The sequence below is a fragment of the Ostrea edulis genome, chromosome 3, assembly GCF_947568905.1.
Source record: "Ostrea edulis chromosome 3, xbOstEdul1.1, whole genome shotgun sequence".
Lineage (NCBI taxonomy): Eukaryota > Metazoa > Mollusca > Bivalvia > Ostreida > Ostreidae > Ostrea > Ostrea edulis.
The window spans coordinates 68,479,953-68,500,862 of record NC_079166.1 but is presented as its reverse complement, the minus strand read 5'-3'; the positions used below and the strand labels follow the sequence as shown (position 1 = coordinate 68,500,862).

The window sequence follows — 20,910 nt, the reverse complement described above, 5'->3', positions numbered from 1 at the left end:
CCTATATATATATATGTATATATATATATATATATATATATATATATATATATATATATATATATATTTATAAACACTGAATTCACACGTACATGATTGGCTATATATATGTAACACTGAATTCACACGTACATGATTGGCTATATATACATAACACTGAATTCACACGTACATGATTGGCTGGTCAGTTCTATGGTTTTCTTTGTAGCTAAGGATAACACCGTGCAGATTGTGCTCATCGTCATCGCCTTTTTGTTCTTGTTGGGCATCTGCTTGGCTGTCATTGTCTTTGTGTATAGAAAGAAAGTCCGCGAAATGTAAGTACTATTTCATGACTTATGGTAGTTTCCACAACGATTATCGTTACATATCGTACAAATCGCAAATCTTTCCGGAATTTGGTGATTCATGATAACCATGTCGTGAGAAAAATGTTGGAATAATTTGGTCTTATTCATATATGGGATATTCTCATGAAACAACATTTTGAATATCAAATTCATGAAAAGGAAGGAAAGGAGCAGAATTAGACACAATCGATGGTTCTCTAAAGAGTATAGTTATTTCCCTGCAATATTGTAGTTATTAAAAACAAGTACCGGTAAGGCGGTATTTATACATGTATACGTACAATCAAGAGGATCCCTACAGTATAGGTACATGCATATGTACAATCAAGAGGACCCCTACAGTATAGGTACATGTATACGTACAATCAAGAGGACCCCTACAGTATAGGTACATGTATACGTACAATCAAGAGGACCCCTACAGTATAGGTACATGCATACGTACAATCAAGAGGACCCCCACAGTATAGGTACATGTATACGTACAATCAAGAGGATCCCTACAGTATAGGTACATGCATACGTACAATCAAGAGGACCCCTACAATATCTGTCTGAGTGTAGGGCTTAGTCATAATTCGTTACATTTCAATTTTAAATTTCGGCGCGTCAAATCTAAGACGTAAGAATAGGTAGTGATCATTTGCCAAACAATCGGGCATTTAATTAATGAGAATCACAGGACTTTCGACTTCAAAAGTGTGGGTTCCTTGTTACAGGAGACATTGGCATGTTAAGGAACCATCACTGCTACGGTCTTACGAGCCATGCAAAGGTATAAATTTATGACCCCTTCATCTACAAAATGTGATGTCTAAATATGAGTAAAAATTTCTCGAAGTGACGCAAAACAAACATCTTCTCGATGTGATTTTTGATATTCGTATTCGGGCGTTAAAAATTAAAGAATCAATCCAAAACAGGCTACACAAGATAATGGATAGTTATAGGCCTAGTAATAACTTGCATGGTGAACCAGTGGTTAGAAAGTTTCAATGTTGAAAAGAGACTGAAGTCACGTCACATAGTTACATCATAGTTATCTATAGAATGAAATAGAGAGCCCGTCTATGACATTATGCATTTAAGTTTAATTTTCTAGATTTATGAGCTTCTTGGGTCCTGTGGTCAGCGAGCATTCATATTTACTATAGATTCACGGTGACACCATAAACCCCAGTCAGAAGGGGGTATTTAGATATAAATGTTATGCATATGACCCATGGACCAGAGCTATACACGTGTACACTCGTATTTCAATTATCTATATAATTAATTTCCTCGACTTAAACAGCCTCGCTATGAATTCTATCACTGTTTTCTTCCTGGTTTCCTCCATGAAAAATAACTTGTGTTTGTATTCAGAAATGTTTGATATTTGGATTTACCATGGTATCTTTAACATCATGGTATGTTATAATGGGGTATGTCTACACAATATTTACATGTACATCAATCTTCTTTATGTAAAATTTTCCCAATTAATCATTTCCTCTTTCGAGTGTTTTTTTCTAAGATGCCATTGCTATAATCTCATTCTATGGTCTTATCAAGTGTTTTGTGTAACAGTTTCATATTTGTTTATTTCCGAAATGTTATTCACATTACTCTTTCAAGATGATCACCGTAATTTGGAAGAAAAATCACGTGCGCGATCCACTGTTGGAAATTTAAGGAAGTACTGTTACATGTATGATATGATTTTACAGTACACGTATTTTGCGATAAGAATGACCAATGACATGGCAAATTTACCACTTGTGAATTTATTTTAGAGAGGAAGTGTATGTTAATCCAAATAGACCCAGACCCATTCCTGTAGAAAATAACATAAATACTCTCGTGGAAGAAGACATCCAATTGGAAAGGTACGTGGCAAAATAATTTGTACGGACATAAGGAATTGTTGAATGAAATAGTTGATATCATCATTCCAATTGGTTCATTCACTGGTGATATGAAACAAGTGGAAAGGAAATCAAAATACACAATTAACGAAACACTATTCATGTTCCAATCAACTTGTGATATAGAGGCATATCACTTGAACCGGAAGTGTTTTTCAGTGAGAGCGAATAAAGTGTTATAACATTTTTCCCTATCAAATGTAAATAAATACAATATGTCGAACATTATTCACTTCCTTTAGATAGGTGGTAAAAGACAGAAACACATTGGACGAAGACACGGTGAAATACAATACAATGAAATGTTAGTACAGCGCTATCAAAGGCACATAACAAGACACAAATGACACCAATGTCCACATACAAACTTGATATGACAGTAACTGGTCTAATATTCTAAATATGATAAGTTAGAATAACTTTATAATTAAGGACAGCAAATGAAATTTAATGTGTATATAATACTACAGATTTTTTTTTTAAAATGTTTGTTATATAAATAGCAAAATAGCTTAAATGACTAAACTTGATATGGCATGTTTCAGAAATTTAAACATTAAATTGAAAAGAGTCTAATACACTCAGAAATTAAAAGCACACACAAAAAGATATGTCTGAAACCTGTATGATCTGATGTTCATGTATTAATTTTGTACATAATTACTTTGAAGCAGATAAATCAGTGTTTAAAGTTATTAACATTCCCTTAATTACATGCTTGAAAACATTTGCATGTAAAGGAAAGCAATGAGAAGATTATTTAGAAAGTAAATATAGAGTGGTACGCATAAATCATCCGGAACACCTCGGCCCTTTCACCGAAAACACGTTTTTCGGTGAAGGACCCGAGGTGTTACGGATGACGCATAAATTATTGTCTTTTAGGCGTCTCACACGCGTCAGGGAAATCCCAACGTATTGTATTAACTCGGACGTAAATGTCTAATTTCAAGGCTGAAAAGAGCGTAAAACAACGAATTACTAAGATGTATTTTATATTTTTTTTTATTTCTATTAAACTTATGGCACTGCACTGTTATAACAAAATTACACAGCTTTACACAGCTAAGACCACCGATGATTATGAAAGTTTGAACTGCACACGTGACTGTCCCTTAAAATGGCCGAGAGACGGTTGTAGTAAACACCGATTTGAAATCAAGTAATTCTGGTTCAAACAGGTGAAATAATGTATGACATGTGGTACAGTCTCATGAATACGCACGTGCGATGATTTAACAGCGGTTTTACAAGGTGGAAAAAATTGTTGAAATTCGGACCATATAACTTTAAAAGATTAGTTTCAAAAGTATTAAGACTTTTAGAGTTCCTACATGTAATATAAAGAGATAGCTGATTGCAGAAAAGTCCTGAACTGCCTTGTTAAACCGCAGGGTTTTTTTTATCCAGTGTTTGGAATAGTGAACGTTATGGATATTTCTGAACGATGAAAACTGAACGTGATACAGCGCATGATAAACTCCACAATATATTCCGCCGCTAGTCCAAATCGTACCGTTCAGTGTTAAGCCTGTGAAGATTCCTGAGAATACCCATATCACCCTGGTGCTCTTTATAAGTCGAGTCTCAGTGTAGAATACATTTAACAATGTCTGTAAGTATGTGCTGTTTTGCAGGCCTTTTATTTTGTCTGATGCTCATAAAGTGTTTGAAGAAAAAAGCGCCGATTCCAACAGACATTTCCTAATAGAGTATGACGTAAGTTTTCTTTCATCCTGAGTTTCAAATTTTTGTTTTAGTAAATAGATAATTTCACTAAATATTAGTGTATAGACGAATATGTTGCATATTAATGTTAGGGAATACCACAGGGGCTAAGCCCGTTTTGGGCCCGAACTCTGTGATACCATAAATATAGAAAGGGGTCCAACTCTGACACAGATAAAATACTAACCACTCGCTTCAAATGCCTAAAAAATCTTAAACTAGGTAAGCTATGCGTAATTTGTCGTTTTCCTTGCATAGATTAATGTTTTAACTACTTGTATGCCAAATTGCAAGTCAATGGTTCTTAAAATAACAAAGATATACGTCATCGTTCTCTCGATTTCACTTGTTTATTTTTACTAGGACATTTACCGGTCCAGGTCACAGAGTCGTTTCTCGCCTATGACAGCAGCGAAATTCAGACTAGTATGGAAGATTTCGGACCTGTCAATTAAAATTTCACATCAATTATACGCTACTTACTTCCTCATATTTTAATAATGTTCTTCGTGTAGACGTTACACGACTTATTTTTCCTCAGCAGCATCAACTGTTGACAAGATCTGCCATTTTAATGAATACACTAAATACCCGAAATGTCTAAAACTTTAAAGAAGGGGAAAATGAGTAATAATACTCTAAATAAAATAGAATAAACAAAACCAAAAAAATAAAAAAGCCAAGAAATAATGTTCAATTTCCTTCTCTAAGTCCAATATCACAAGAATAATGTTTTGATCAGTTTTAAGGTATTTGAGATTTTAAGTCTATCGGGTATTTAGTGCGTTCATTAAAACGGCAGCTCTTGTCAACAGTTGATGCTGCTGAGGAAAAATAAGTCGTGTAACGTCTACACGAAGAACATTATTAAAATATGAGGAAGTAAGTAGCGTATAATTGATGTGAAATTTTAATTGACAGGTCCGAAATCTTCCATACTAGTCTGAATTTCGCTGCTGTCATAGGCGAGAAACGACTCTGTGACCTGGACCGGTAAAGATGACGTATATCTTTGTTATTTTAAGAACCATTGACTTGCAATTTGGCATGCAAGTAGTTAAAACATTAATATATGCAAGGAAAATGACAAATTACGCATAGCTTACCTAGTTTAAGATTTTTTAGGCATTTGAAGCGAGTGGTTAGTTTTTTTTATCTGTGTCAGAGTTGGACCCCTTTCTATATGTATGGTATCACAGAGTTCGGGCCCAAAACGGGCTTAGTCCATGTGGGGAATACAATTACAGACTGTGTGTGTGATTCGTGTTTCATGATATTTAAATCAAATTGCAATTATTTCCTGACAGGATATTAAGAAGCTTAGTCAGATAGAGGCTAAAAAGCAGACAACGAATACTGCCAATATTGACGGAAACAAGGCCAAAAACCGCTATGTCAACATACTGTCTTGTAAGTAGAATTAGAGTCCGCTATGTCAACATACTGTCTTGTAAGTAGAATTAGAGTCCGCTATGTTAACATACTGTCTTGTAAGTAGACTTAGAGTCCGCTATGTCAACATACTGTCTTGTAAGTAGAATTAGAGTCCGCTATGTCAACATACTGTCTTGTAAGTAGATAAGGCGGTGGAAAAGTACTACCTAACCAGAGTTTTAACGACTTTTTACGAGTTTTACGTAAACATGAAAACCGTACATTTATACACAGGAATGCTTCAGAGGGCAGGATTGACTGTAGATTCCTTATTTTACGCGAGTACTTATAATGGCGAAATTACTTGTACATCAAATCGTGTGATCATATATTCATGTAAGGTCTGTTGACCAAGAGTTCTTGCATGTGTTTTAGCAACAGAAAAATAAAAGCGCCTAATGTTATTTCGCGAGTGATGCCTCTCGCGAAATTACGCGATAATAAACTCCTCGCGTATCTTTAGGAATCTACAGTACTGTGCTTATAGGTGCTTGGTTACACATCACCCTACTATACATATAAAGAAAAGATTCATCAAACACTTACACCCATTCATGTGTGGATAGGAAATCTTTGATCTGTATCGTTTTGAGACTGAATAAGAAATCTCTGATCCGCTCCTCTGTATCGTTTTGAGTCTGAATTGTAGATGACCACAGTCGTGTGAAGCTGCACCTTATTGACGATGACCCATGTAGTGATTACATTAACGCCAACTTCATTGTGGTAAGTACACGGTACTGGTTGTAACGGTTGTCTAGGTTCAACAAGTATCTCTCTCTTTACATATCTCTTGAAACGCTCACTACCATACAAAAATAATAAAGATATTTTGCATTTGAATTCTTTGTAGTCACGCCGTGTGCTTAAAAAGAATGTACATAGTACGCAGTGGCGGATCTATCAAGAGGGGGGGGGGAGATTTCAACAACCCCTTTCTTTAGTTGAATATTCTTTTTTAAGAATGATAATTTTTTGTAATTTTTGGGTCGGAAAAGGACCAAATTTGAGTCGCAACCCACTCACTCTTTTTGCAAATTTTCTGGATCCGCCACTGTTTTGCTTGTTTGTTAGACTTTGCGTTGTTTTAAAATTGTTAATGGATATTTTGTGAGGAATTCTAACAGTTCTTTGAAATGGTTTTCACAAAGCAAAAAGAAGAACTCAGTACACGATCCGGTTTAAATGATATACATCATTGTTTGAATCTGCCATCTCTCGACAATAATGATCTTCTGTTGTTAGGGATACACGTACGAACGCGAGTACATCGCTAGTCAAGGCCCGCTTCCTGGAACAGTGAATGACTTCTGGAGAATGGCGTGGGAACAAAGCGTAACGATTGTTGTTATGCTTACCAAGTGCAAAGAGGGCAATACGGTCAGTACACTTTTCACAATGATTGGTAAAATCATAAGTTAAAAAAAAAACCACGAAGACGTTTAGTAAAGCTTTAGCACTTTCATTTTCATTCTTCATTTCCTATTTTCTGAAGGTCGAAATGAAAGCGCTAAAGCTTTACTAAACGTCTTCGTGTGTTTGTTACATATGACAGTGCTCTTCTATTCACTTTGTTACTTCTGATAGAATAACGATCAACGGTTAATCGGTATACTTTTCCCTTAAAGCAATACAAGCTGTAACTGACGGTATTTTTTCAACTATCCAATTATGCACCGAATAACACCTATCGGTATAACTAATATAATCCCCAAGATCTGGGGGGGGGGGGGGTTATTGTTTGAGAGCCCAGCTATAATGAGCGTTTCCAAACTTCCGCCAGAGGTCGTTTGCACACAAACCGTACCTCTGTGTGCGGAGACGCAGAGGACTATGGGTAGTATGGAGCGTTTCGTATAAACCGCCATTGCGTCATGACGTACTGGTGCCCTCCGAGGTCAATTAGGAGAAGGAAATCGACATTTTCTGCTGATTTGACGGGTTTATTACTTCAGGTTCACTCTGATTCTATGAAGTTATATATATTCAATCACAAATACATGTATGTCAAATATTTGTTCTTTTCTTTTCAAATTTATTTGCCATCAGTTATAGCTTGTATTGCTTTTTAAAAAGAACAAGTTGTTTTCATTGAAATACGTAGTGAGAAATTTTCAAAGTGAAAGACAGAATTGTACATATACATGAATAGCAAATCAAACACAAATTACTATATTCTGCTGGGATTCCCCGATCCCAACGCATAATATTGATTAAATAAGAAACAATTCTATCAAAAGACAGTCTTTACCACTTCTGAACTTAAAAAGGCATCATAGGTGGACGATAATTGTACTATCATGTATTTTCCTGAGTTACTTACTTTGTTTGTTTTTTTTATATATATGTTCTGAGTTTTTGGAGTTCAAAACATTTTGTAGAGCAGAAACGACGGTGTAGAGGTTTGTACTCTATCAAAGCTTCTTCGGTGGTTTTTACTATACTCCACAGGCTTGTCAAATAGATTGGGTTGATACAAATATCCAGTCTACCGAACGCTTAATCTGTATTCTAAGTAGAAACTAAAACTTTGGGGAGATGGTTTCACATAAATGCAATTATACATGTATGTATAGTTTTAAGAATAAACAAATATTTCTAACAAAACGACGATTCAATCAAGCGCACTTACATAATGTATACTGCATTTTCAGCTCAGTGCTTGCAGTTAGATCACAGGCCTCAAAATCATAAAATGAGAATATACTTCACTCAGACTTTTGAGTTCTTATTTCGTAATTATCTAGAATAAATGTTTGAAAAATCTGCTTGTTGATAGAAAAATTAATGGAGACATATATTGTATTTTTTATATTTGTTTATGAAAGTTTTTTTAAAAAAGTTAGTTGGATTTGAAATGTAGACTTGAGTCTATTCTCAGTTTGTGGTCTTGAAACCAGAACATTAAAAACATCACGATTCTATGATAATTAAGTAAACATATAATGAAAGATCTAGATATATATGTTACAATATTGATAGATATAGAAAATTGGTTTGATGTAGTATCCCTTCCCTCCTCCTTTTCTTAATAATTAACATAATTAAGAACTTACTTAATTACCCCTCATCGAAGCTGTTTCTGAGCTTTGTAAACCGTGTATGTATCGTAACATCAAGGATTCTGTTTCGTATCCGACTTTAAATAAATAGTATCTTATCTTGTTCATGTATAATGAAATCAAAATACATAAAAGGTGGCTTATTATACCAAAAAAAAATATTCAATGGCTCGTTAAAGCACCCCTTGTGAAGTATAATTTCTCCATCGAAAGATTGATACAAGCTCTCGCTAATTTAATGTTGTTTTGGGTTGGCTTGTGTGTGTGTGGGGGGGGGGGGGGGGGGGTTCTTGAATGATAGAAAGTGTTTTGTTTATAAATAAGATATTTTAGAGTCCAAATTTCGCGTTGATTTGATACATGATATGAACATCTTATACAACATGTCTAAAAGACTCAGATAGACGTTTTAATATTTTTAATGACTTAAAACATTTGTTAAAATTTCTTTTTAATCTACGACCAACATCTTCAAGAAACATATCGGTTAGAAAAAAGATATATAAAACAAAGTATATCTCTAGAAGAAATTGAGATTAAATGGCAGAAATATTTCATTTTTTTTTCAAATTTGAACTAAGTCCGATCGGAATTCTAAGAAAGTGGTCATAGAAATAATTTTAATCAGAAACCTACATTCCCTTGTAATAAAATGGTTTGAAATTAAATGAATTTATAAAGAAAACAAATTTCTTATTGAAAAGTGCATAAAATTAGCAGCAATTTGATTATTTTAGTAATTTCTATTAAATTTTACCGGGATCGATAGTTTTGTATTTGTTTTTAATTTCTTTTAAAAGTATATTTGTCTAATACATTTTCCTTCCAAATGACATCATCCTCGGGGGATTTGGGTTAGAATAATTTCTCAGTACCCCTTGCTTGTCGTAAGAGAGGACTAAATGGGGCGACCCTTCAGATGATATCGTAAAATTGAGGCCCATGGTATATCCCTACTAAAAGACCGTAAGCGCCGAGCATCAATCTAATTAAAATCAGATGTTAGATCCGCTCACATACTCGCTACATATATTTGTGTAGCGAATATATGAGCGGATCTAACATCTAATTTTAATTAGATTGCGCCGAGCATAGGCCTAAATTCTGCATCCCTTCTCTGGCAATGGCGACGTCTCCATATGAGTGGGGCAAAATGGTGGGGAAAAAATGCTCGAGCAGGATTTAAAACAATATACAAAAAAATAATCTACCAACCAAATATATTTTAGACGTAGAGTTAGAAAAAAAATATATTAACAAATAACCGTTATAATTTCTATTTTTAAAAAATTACAACTTCGTGGCAGGTTTTATTCAATATTTATATCACGCATCAAGTTAAAGCGAAGTTTAGATTTACAAACCTCTTATTTGCAAACAAAAGACCCTTGTTATCATTGTTGGGAACCCCCCCCCCCCAAAAAAAATCATATAAAATGATTGAGAGGTAGTATCACTTTTTTGATGGTGAAATCATACTACATACATGCATGAGTTGCTTGATTTCCTTACAAGAATTATTTTACTTGATTTCAAACATCATGGGAGAGGAATAAAGATGATTAGATAAAACACATCTGAAAACTAATTATAACAATATACATGTAGATCAAAGTTACATTTTGTACATGTATTCATATTGATAAAAATTAACTTGTTTTACAGGATAAGTGTGAGCACTATTGGCCAGACACATCAAATGAACCCAAACAATATGGTGACATCGTAGTAAATCTCATATCAGTGTCAAATATGGACAAATTTGACATCAACATCTTCCAAGTTTCTCAGGTAATGATATGTATATATATTTCTTACTGCAGAGAAAAACATCTATGCATTTGATTGGATGACAAGCCAGAAATGTGAGACCATGTACCTTGCAAAGAATAGATGGAATATAAAATGGCTTCGATAGATCTATATACTTAACTACTTCTTACAAATAAACAGTTTTTTAAATGATCGCTCTGCAGTAGGATATATTTGTTATATAGATTCTTGGCAGGGCATATGGACACACATTCCCTGTCAAAGTATATATTCTCCCTCGACTAACGGCTTGGGAGAATATGAACTTTGAGGGGGGGGGGGGGGTGAGTCCATATACAATGCCAAGAACATTCCATATAACTAATAATGCACACTGTATGTGCGTACCTCTGTGAAAAAGGTGAAGATCAATCTCATAATCCTGTAAAGAATACTAAATTGAGAGTAATGCAAACACGGACCCTGCTGACCGGTCACACCCGCCGTAAACCCTATATCTTGATCCGGTAAAATTCAAAATCAGTATGTAAAGAATAGCCTTACATTTGATATGAAACACATCAGATACATGTAGCAATCAACCTAATGACAGGTTGTATTTGCAATACGATAGAATTTGCGATATTCTGTCTTTAAACAGACATGAAACCCCTGTAACATAGATTTATTTGTCAATAGCCTGCCTCCATTAAAAAAAAATTATCATACGCAAACATGCTTTCACGTATCAAAATAGTTGAGAGACATAAACATTATATACAGGTTATAATATAATGTTGCAGCATAAATATGGAAAGTTGACAACGGAAAACCTGCAGTCATCCCGTTTGTCATAAAGTTGATTAATTGATTTGCTGTTAACGTCTATGTTCAATACAATATCCAAATATGAAGTACATATGGAAGAACGGCTTTGAATATATTCAAAAGATGACCACATTATAAACTAAGATCATGTCTTCATTTTTGATCAATAGTTTAACTAAATTTACCAGGACACCAGGCACGTAGCAAGTATTTAATCTGCATATACATGTAGTGTATACTCCAATAATGGTTAATAGCAAAGTGTGGTGCTGGTGCTCCAAACTTACAAAATCGATATATATCTCAAAAGTTGCAAAATGAATCAGTGTTTTATCTTTTGATATTTTAGATGCATCTAATAGCTATAAAAGATCAATTCCATCTTTGATTTCTTTCATCAACACGACCCAAGAGACGCCCTTGCTTATACAGTTCCGTAGTTACTACATTATTAATTTCGATTTTTAGAAGCTAATTCAATATCTTGAAAGGAAAAAGCATTTCCCAAACCATTAAAGATGCGCTTATAGAGTGAATCGTCAAGAGGATTTCCCGGATTATTAGATTGCGCTTCTTTAGTTGAATTCTGTGCCTATTATGTCATTGAACATTGCATGAAACAAACAAAAGCACGTGTTTGTGGATGCATATGTTGATAGTAATTTGCAGGTTTACTTTTTTGTGTTTTTAAAAAGTAGTTCCTGATACTTTGGTTTATAACTTTTAACTTTGCAATCCACTGAAGTAATAAAATTGCAGAATGTTAAAAAAAACCTGACCACCTAAGTAACACGGTGGTTTTATTGCAGATAGACAATTCATTAAATTTTACAAATGCAGTCATTTATTCAATTACTTTGTATCATATCGACAATAATCTAGTACGTATTTACTTTCAATGAAATTTAAACCTCTATCTTGGTGAAAGAGATCGCTGTATGTTACCAGGAATACTAATTGAATAAATCATTGGTGTCTTTTGATGTGTTTTACAGGGAGATTACACGCGTACTATTAAGCACTTTCATTTCCTGGAATGGCCGGATTTCTCAGCTTCTGTTGACTCCACGGTGGTTATCGATTTCATACAAACAGTGAGAACTCATATTACCCCAGAGGTCAAAGGTCCCGTTCTGGTCCACTGCAGGTAAAATTAATCTCATGACAATCTGAACTTGTCAATTTTAACAAATACATAGACAGAGGATGAGGCACTGAGCTTCCGCATCTGGAGAGAGAGAGAGAGAGAGAGAGAGAGAGAGAGAGAGAGGATGTTTTTAAAAAACTCACTGTTTTAGGTAATTTGGTAATTCAGCCATTTTACGGCTACATGTATATATACTTGACAATATCATCGTTGGTGTCGTTGGTCCATGTTTCATCTGATTTTCACTTTTCTAATGTCAACAAAAGATTTATATTATTTTCAGTTAATTTACATAATCAGCGAATGTAACACATCTTTAAAATGATATTCCTGTCTGTCAAATAACTTTTGTTAAATCTTAATGACAACTCCCCAGCGCAGGATTATAGTAAGTAATGTGACTTCTCGTTATGGGTTTAAATTATCATAAGTAAATATATAAAGAAAGTGTACAGAGGTTTGGATCGATACCTACATTGTACATATGTATATGCAAATGCAGATCAGGGATTCGAATCTTAGATCTATGAATGATAGTGTCCAAACAAATCGTGAAGAGAAATACATGTATGAATCTCTATTCTAAACTGGATGTATTTATGTAATGTATGATATCTGAGAAATCGTTACAAGATGGTGGAAAATTTTAAAGCAGTCCATCATCAACCCTTTGTCATGTCAATTTTTTTTTTTAAATCTAGATTCTTGCGTAAATTTCTTTTCTGCTAAAAATGTCATTCATTCATTGCGTGTCTCAAATTCGCGTTCGGGGAGGGGACATAATAAGTAATATATTCACATGTTTTGTATATGCTTGAATACTGCTGTTATGTTACAGTGCTGGAGTGGGGAGGACGGGGACCTATATCAGCATAGACTACCTACTACAGTACGTACGCGATCACGACCTCAGCCTGTCGGTAGATATTTTTGCCTGGGTTGTACAGATGCGCAAAAACAGGGTATCCATGGTTCAAGTAGATGTAAGTGCGGCTGTTTTTACTCGGTTTTGATTTACTGATATCTTCCGTTACGAATCAAGGAAATCGGTGGTAAATTATGACCTTCTTTACCTAATTTGTTGGTTGTTTTTTTTTTTTTTTTTTTTTTTTTTTTTTTTTGGTGTTTTTTTTTTTTATTGTTGTTGGTTTTTGTTTGTTTGTTTTATATAGCTGTAACAGACAAGAATAATGATCTTGTACAATTTAATCTGCTCTCAGAACATACCTGTTTAAAGTATTGAAATCTAAATTAAGATTAAGCTCTGCCTAATGTGTAATGAATAATTCAGAAATCTAAGCATTGTTGTTCTACTTCAGAAACAATACATATTTATTCACCGAGCCTTAATGGAATTAATTGAGCGGAAGAGAAACGGTCTTCTGCAGAGTCAGGACGACGCCATGATTAGCAACGAGATTGTGTACGAGAACACTGCATTCCGTGAGTTCAAACTGCTTATTTTTTCGTCTTATATTATTTTCAGAATTATCATTAAAAATCGACATTTCTGTTACAGATCCGTTATAAGCAACGTGTGTTCTGGACCGAACCAGAATAACGTATATCTAAAAGTTGTTTACAGCGGTTGTGCATAACATAGTTATCCTACGGGACATCATTTCCCATAAATATAAGATCCTCTTAAATAATCACTAATATTCAGACAGAAATGGTTTTAGAGATAGAAAATACCGATGACGGTAGATGTAGCTTTGAGGTTTGGGCGCTCGCTTTCCAACCGGAAGGTATGGATTCGGGTTCAATTCTCTAATCTGGTGCCCTGTCAAGCAGTTAGCTGAAGACGTTTATCATAAGTAGTGACTGTCCCTTTGCCAAGCAATCAAAAGTAAGAGAAAGTCACGGGTCTTTCGGATGTGACCTCAAAAAAGGAGGTCCAATTTCACGGTAGATTGATTGTTTATTGTTTATCGTCCCTATCGAGAATCTTTCATTCATGTGGAAACGCCACCATTGCCGGTGAAGGGCTGTAAAATTTAGGCCTAAACATGGCTCTTACTGCCATTGAGCAAGGAGGGATCTTTATCGTGCCACACCTGCTGTGACACGGGGCCTCGGTTTTTGCGGTCTCACACGAAGGATCGACCCATTTAGTCGCCTCTTACGAACTGAGAAATTATTCTCACCCTGATCCCCCACGGGACTGTGTCTTTCAGATATGACTTTGATTATGAATAGAGATCCAATTCCACGGTAAGCATTAGCACGATGAGAAACATTCCATGCTACAGCCCTCTACGCCATGTATCAATCAAATGTTGCGGCACTTCGCCTGTACAGTGGCTGGTGACGTATAGACATGACTCATAATTCTCAAAGGGGAGTAAAACAACCGGAATTTTTCTCCGACCTTGTGCCCATTGTATTTTACCACATAACATATTATAAAATCCCAGCTTTAATGTTTCAAACACTAATGCTCCTAACAGAAAAGTGTACACATTCTGTAATCAAGGAGGTAACATGCGGGATGAATGTGTCAATATAGAAACCTTGAAGGGGGAGGGGAGTCCTTATTCATAGTTCTAATGAACCTTGCTTGTTGTTAAGTTTGTCAATCTATAATAAAGCTTATCATGAGTAAGCTTCATTTGCCTAGCTGTAGAAATAGTCTTCTGTGAATTCATAGACTTAAAGGCATAGGGTCTATATTTTATCTTAAAAATGATATCACAATATTTTGCAAGAAGAACTCCAAAAAACAAATTTGTAGTATTAATTATGAGTTATCTATAGCTGCAGCGCTTTGAAATTGAAGTCATTTTGACGTTTTAGCCCTTTATAAAAATTTTGTCTGGAGGACAATATATTAAACTGGTACCCCGCTAATTGGTGGCTACACACAAACATAAGAGATGCGAAGTCAACAGGGTATCAGTTTAGGCAAATGAGAACAGGGAATTATTTTGTAATTACTATCGTATCCAATGTGTTTGTAAACATTCTGAAGAACGTTTTGTGATTTTCTAGTTATGATCTTTAATTTCGCCACCTTTTTGGATCGTGCAAAATTTTACCAATGTCTTAGACCCTCTGCCTTTAATTCATCTGTAAAATTCAGTGAGTTGTTTTTTTTTGCGATGACCATCGAATTTCCTTATCAATTTTGAGAAGTGATGACTTCGTGCAACATTTTTTCTTGAAAGATTTATTGTATACATGTAATTTAACCTTCTTTATATAAGTTATTCCAAGATTTTTTTTTACATAGATATTACTGCTACATTACTTGAGCGGTTGTTCGAGAAATGACTAAAATTGTGGTTAAAGCTTTTTGATTTTCATTTCTTAAAACCCTCAAGTTGATACTAAAATGCAGTGATTTACATCACCATTGAATAAAATATACGACATAGTCTTCCCAGATTGATCTTCACTTTGCACATGTTCATTTAACTACAATGTATATGACTATGCAGTATTCTGTTTTCCTAATTTCGGACCCGTTAAGATTTTGTCAACCTTGACAGATGTTACTTCATGCATGTCTGCTTGCTATTCACTTTCATCAAAGTAAAATTGTTCTAGCATTCACGTTAATGCTAATTGATGATAGCAAGTAAACCCCCATACATACTTACAGCAAAATATGTTAATGAATGCATCGTCATTGAAAACCTTCACTTCGTTATTTTTCAAGGTCATTATTCCAAACCAGGTGAACACGGGTTGTTTTTTTTTTTTTTTTTTTTTTTTTTTTTTTTTTTTTGGTAACATTATGATTATATAGAGGAAATGCTATTATGAGAATTTTCCTAGTTCATAAAGACCGATAGCATGTTGACTTAAAACGGAAATTAAATTCCACGTGTTATCGCTCTGTCCATCTGAAGGTTTTATATAGTCATGTAATCTTTGCGAATTAATATGCTCATAATGTACACAGTTAAAATGAGCATCGATGTACACTGTACGCAGTACACTATGTACAACATGTAATACATATGATGTACAAATGTACATATATTTCATTCTCTTATACCCACTAAGTATATTGTTTAACGAAAAGTTTCCATTATCATTTGGTATGATTATATATCTATATATGTAAGGTGAAGATATATATGTATATATAATAAGCGGCTTCTAGTCATTTAATGAATTAATTAATCACTAAAGACGAATATGAATTAAAATGATAATAAAGAGAACGTGCGTGTACCTGCTTCTATTAAAATCATCAAAGAACTGTTCATACAATAGTCTATGTATCTATGTAACTGGTGACATATTACACTATGTTGTGACTAAATTCAATGTTCATACAATAGTTTATGTAACTGATGACATATTACACTATGTTGTGACTAAATTCAATGTTCATTCAATAGTCTATGTAATTGGTGACCTATTATACTATGTTGTGACTAAATTCAATGTTCATTCACCAGAGAGCGATGACGACGACGAATCAGAGGAAGAAGAATCGGACGAGTTTTATGAAAACACCCTCGCTAAAGTCGACGAGCAACAACTCACGGAGCTGTAGTTGTCACGTGATCAATTCAAACGACTTATCAAATACTCTACATGTAGGTGAACACAGATACAGAATATATATGCATTTTTTATGAGTGATCGGCGGCTAATGAACTCGTATTTTCCAGTGTATGTATGTGTTTGATGAAAAGATGCTATTTAGTTGTTTTTTTTGAGTTGTTTTATTCTGAAGCGGGAATACCGCAAACTTTCACGATTTTGCTGTGTATGTACATTTATTGCAATATATACATGATGTAGCCGTTTTCTACGGAAGTCCATGTAGGATCTATCACTTTTTCACTTGAAGTAACGAATTTTAGAATTCGCTATTTCAAATTTGATTCTTTATTTCAAATTTTAGAATTGTTAATAACGAATTAAGTTTTAAGTGATGATTTTTTATAATTTTTATGATCTTGCGAAATCTTCATCCATTTACATGTATCACAAAATTGCTTTTATTTACTTGTTTTAACAGATTGCATTAATTCGTTTAAACCGAGTTAATTAATTCTATAATTTCAAACTAATCTATTCTTACTAATTGTCAATCTGATTAAAATCAGCTCCATTATCCGCTCCTCTTTAATACTTATTTCATATCAACGATTTTATACCAAATTTGACAACTTTTAAGTTATAATATAACCATTTCTGAAATTCGTATTTTCAAAAATTCGATAAAACAAATTTTGAAATTTGTTATAAGAAAACAACCAATTTAATTCGATATAACGAATTTAAAAGTTTGAAATAACAAATCATATTTGTAAATAAAAAAAACAAAAAACTGAATTCTGAAATTCAAATTCAAAAATAGTTTTAATTGGTTTTAAATAGGCTTCCATAGTTTTCGACATGAAATTGTAAATAAGGATTGACCATAAGCAGAAATTGGATCGTTGAGCATCGAGTCCTTTTACTGCGTTTTGCAGAAATTAGCACTATGCTTGTCTTCCCATACAGCTGTATACATCTTGAACTGCATTTATTCATCAAAGTTTCATTTTCGATTTCAGTATGAATACAACAGGTTGACCATAGACAAAGAATTATTTTTATACCAGTCTTTTCTTCACTAATATTACTTTCAAAGGACGGGAAGTTTGTGTACAAAGTGTGTGAACGCAGAGATTCGTAATGTACATAAGTTTATGTACATATGTAATATTCCTAGATTATGTCATGTTAACATAAATTTGGCAAGGCAACGTTTAATATGTGTTCTCTATGTGCTGTGTTTATTGATAGGATGCCCCCCCCCCCCTCTTCTATAAATAAAGATCTAGTCAGAAAACTGAGACTTGTGACCTACGAAAGCCTTATTGCTATGTGAATGAATATTGTCGTGTGAATGGTTTTCACTTTCAGACTTCGGATTTATGTACCAATATATTTTTGTATGAATTTTGTCATATTTTTGTAAGATTTATATTGCAAAAACTTTCATACTATTTCTGTCCTCATTTCCAAATAAAATTTAAAAGTTTAACGTATACATTTGGTTGGTTTTTTTCTTTGTTAATGTTTACACCAGTGAAGAAATGGACTACAGCGGATTTCCCTACTGTGTTATAAAGATTTTTCCTATATATTTGCATGTAAAACTTTGGTCCCTTCTTAATGTAGCCCTAACCTACATCGGAGGGGGGAGGGGGCATGGTTTTAACAAACCTGAACCTGTACAATGTCAGAAAGCTACCCTGTAAGACCTTTTCTGACCCAGTGGTTCTTGAGATGAAGATTTTTAAAAATTTCCCCTAAAATTTGCATGTAAAACTTTGATCGCCTATTGTGGCCCCACTCTACCCCCGGTGGCAATGATTTTAACATACTTGAATTTGCACAATGTCAGGAAACTCTCATGTAAATATAAACTTTTCTGGCCCAATGGTTCTTGAGTAGATTTGTAAAGATTTTCCTTATATATTCGCATGCAAAACTTTGATCCCCTATTGTGGCCAAACCCAACCCCCAGGAGCCATGTTTTTAACAAATGGAATCTGCACTATGCCTGAAAGCCACCATTTGAATTTGAACTTGCCTGGCCCAGTGGTTTTTTAGAAAGATTTTGGCTATATATTTACATTCAAAACGTTGATCCCCTATTGTGGCCCCGTCCTGTCCCTGGAAGCCATGATTTAACAAACTTTGAATCTTCATAATGTCAGGAAGCTTTCATGTTAATGTCAAATTTTCCGGCCCAGTGGTTCTTGAGAAGAAGAATTTTTTAATGACCCTACCCTCAGGTGAGCTAAAGGGGGGGGGGGGCGACAACGGAAGTCTCGTATCACAAATTCTGTTGTGATAATACTATTGTATTGGGTGAATTATTTCCGTGACAGATTTAGAATGAACAGAAATATTGATATCTTTGAATCCTTAGGTACTGTTTTGGCTCCATATTTAATATATATTGATCAAGATGGTTGTTTGAAAACCACATTCTGTTTATAATCTATAACATAACATTACGCACATTTCTAAAACATGTTTGGTTTCTGCAATCTATGGAAACGCAGAATCTGATAATATCCATGCCTGCTTCATTTGCGTACCATCATGATAGTACTTCTACGTTTTACATGTATAAATGAATTAATTTTTTCAATAAAAATATTGCCTAATAAGCATGGGCGGATTTAAGATTTCAATTTAGAGGGGCGTGTAAAAAAAGGCGTCTGTTGGTAGTTTTTAGACCCCCAGTTCGCCCTAATGGAGGATAAAGCTACCGGGATTCTTGTGTTTGACTATACTGTATTTCAATAATGAAATCTGATGTAAAACTGATAGAATTTTCAAGTGCACATGCTGCAATATAATTTGGGAATAAATGATGTTTCAGTTTTTAAACTTGCTCCATTCATGTTTGATAACTCTGTTGGCTCGCTGTGTCTAGTACATCTTTCCCATAGACAGACTTGGGTGACGTCCATATTTTTTTTTTATATGCTTTCTCTGAACATTCTCGATATTCATAATGTAGCACACGTAAGTTTAAGATCATTTGAAGCGAACCTGCTGATTTTAAAATGATTTATTTTAAGGCCTGCTGCAAATGTAACCGGAAATATCCAATATTAAAATTTAAAAAACGATAATTCATTTTTTTAAAACGCTTACATTGTAAGTGCTCTTACCTAAATAATAGTATGAATGCTTTTTTATAAGTGAATATTCAAATTGTTTGTTAATTTTGTTTCCATTTTTAAATAATATAATTTATACTAGCAATACAATTTCCGTGTTTCTTTAGAAATGGTTTAGAATATTTAAAATTTTAGCGGCCGATTTGATGCTTTGCATCAAAATTATCTTGTTGATCAATGTCAAATATGTTTCTACACAGCTAACGCTACAAATATTTGCAGTATGTGAAGCGTCAGTTTTCAATCTTGTGTTCAAACGCATTTCATCTGTTACAGTTTATATGTTCTAAATCTAAATTAATGTCGCTACTAGTATTGAATGGCCAACTGGTCGAGTACAAATGACTATCAATTGAGTTTCAACGTTGAAAGGGTTTCCAGGAGTATTTGGTGCCATAGATGGTTCTCATATTCCAATAATATATATTGGCACACTAACTAAAAATTAAGAAAATGACGTAGACCGTAAAGGCTTCCACTGAATTATACACTTACTCCAGGCAGTATGTGACGCAAGTCTGCGTTTTTGATGTTTATTGTGGCTATCCAGGGTCAATGCATGACTCTAGACTGTTAAAAAATTCAAGCGTTTATTCTCTAGCAAGCTAAATTGCTCAATACTATCAAATTGTTGGAGACGATTGCCGCACTCCATTATCAAAACTTCTGCGGTCGCCATGTTGAACAGAATTAAAACCGCACCCGGAGGTGGTTTTAAATTTTCTGGAAACTAGCTATAGTTTAAGACCAATAAATGAAAACGTCGGTTTTGGGTTGACACTGGTTCAAAACCGGTTTTCTCTGCAATAAAACCTCTCATGCCTAATGTGGCGCACTGCATTGGATAAAGGGTCATATTGGACTAAGATGAAATTGAGATAATTTGCGTAAGATCGCAATCTCAGATAAATGGGTTTGACTTTGCGAGATAGAAAATGAAGTTTAGGATTATAGGATTTTTACGTTTAAAAATCATAGGATGTATGTGTAGTTTCGAATTTTCTCTGTCCTGATCTTTAAAGCCCCAGGTTTGGACTGCTCGCTATTTAT

General features: G+C 34.3%; 1 protein-coding gene across 5 annotated transcripts in view; it reads left to right on the top strand.

The window, feature by feature from the left end:
- The window catches only part of LOC125673993 (receptor-type tyrosine-protein phosphatase H-like), a 45,376-nt gene extending 27,169 nt beyond the window's left edge, over nucleotides 1-18,207 (top strand). For 2 of the 5 annotated variants that reach the window (XM_056158658.1, XM_056158662.1), the window contains 12 exons: nucleotides 209-317; nucleotides 2,126-2,218; nucleotides 3,895-3,976; nucleotides 5,293-5,395; nucleotides 6,069-6,145; nucleotides 6,665-6,799; nucleotides 7,801-7,821; nucleotides 10,147-10,272; nucleotides 12,057-12,208; nucleotides 13,047-13,191; nucleotides 13,528-13,651; nucleotides 16,621-18,207. In XM_056158658.1, coding sequence (XP_056014633.1) covers nucleotides 209-317; nucleotides 2,126-2,218; nucleotides 3,895-3,976; nucleotides 5,293-5,395; nucleotides 6,069-6,145; nucleotides 6,665-6,799; nucleotides 7,801-7,821; nucleotides 10,147-10,272; nucleotides 12,057-12,208; nucleotides 13,047-13,191; nucleotides 13,528-13,651; nucleotides 16,621-16,718 — 1,265 coding nt within the window. In that variant the 3' untranslated portion in view covers nucleotides 16,719-18,207. The remainder of the gene's footprint in view (nucleotides 1-208; nucleotides 318-2,125; nucleotides 2,219-3,894; nucleotides 3,977-5,292; nucleotides 5,396-6,068; nucleotides 6,146-6,664; nucleotides 6,800-7,800; nucleotides 7,822-10,146; nucleotides 10,273-12,056; nucleotides 12,209-13,046; nucleotides 13,192-13,527; nucleotides 13,652-16,620) is intronic. The other 3 variants (XM_056158659.1, XM_056158661.1, XM_056158660.1) reach the window with 3 other exon arrangements.
- The last annotated feature ends 2,703 nt before the right edge of the window (nucleotides 18,208-20,910 follow it).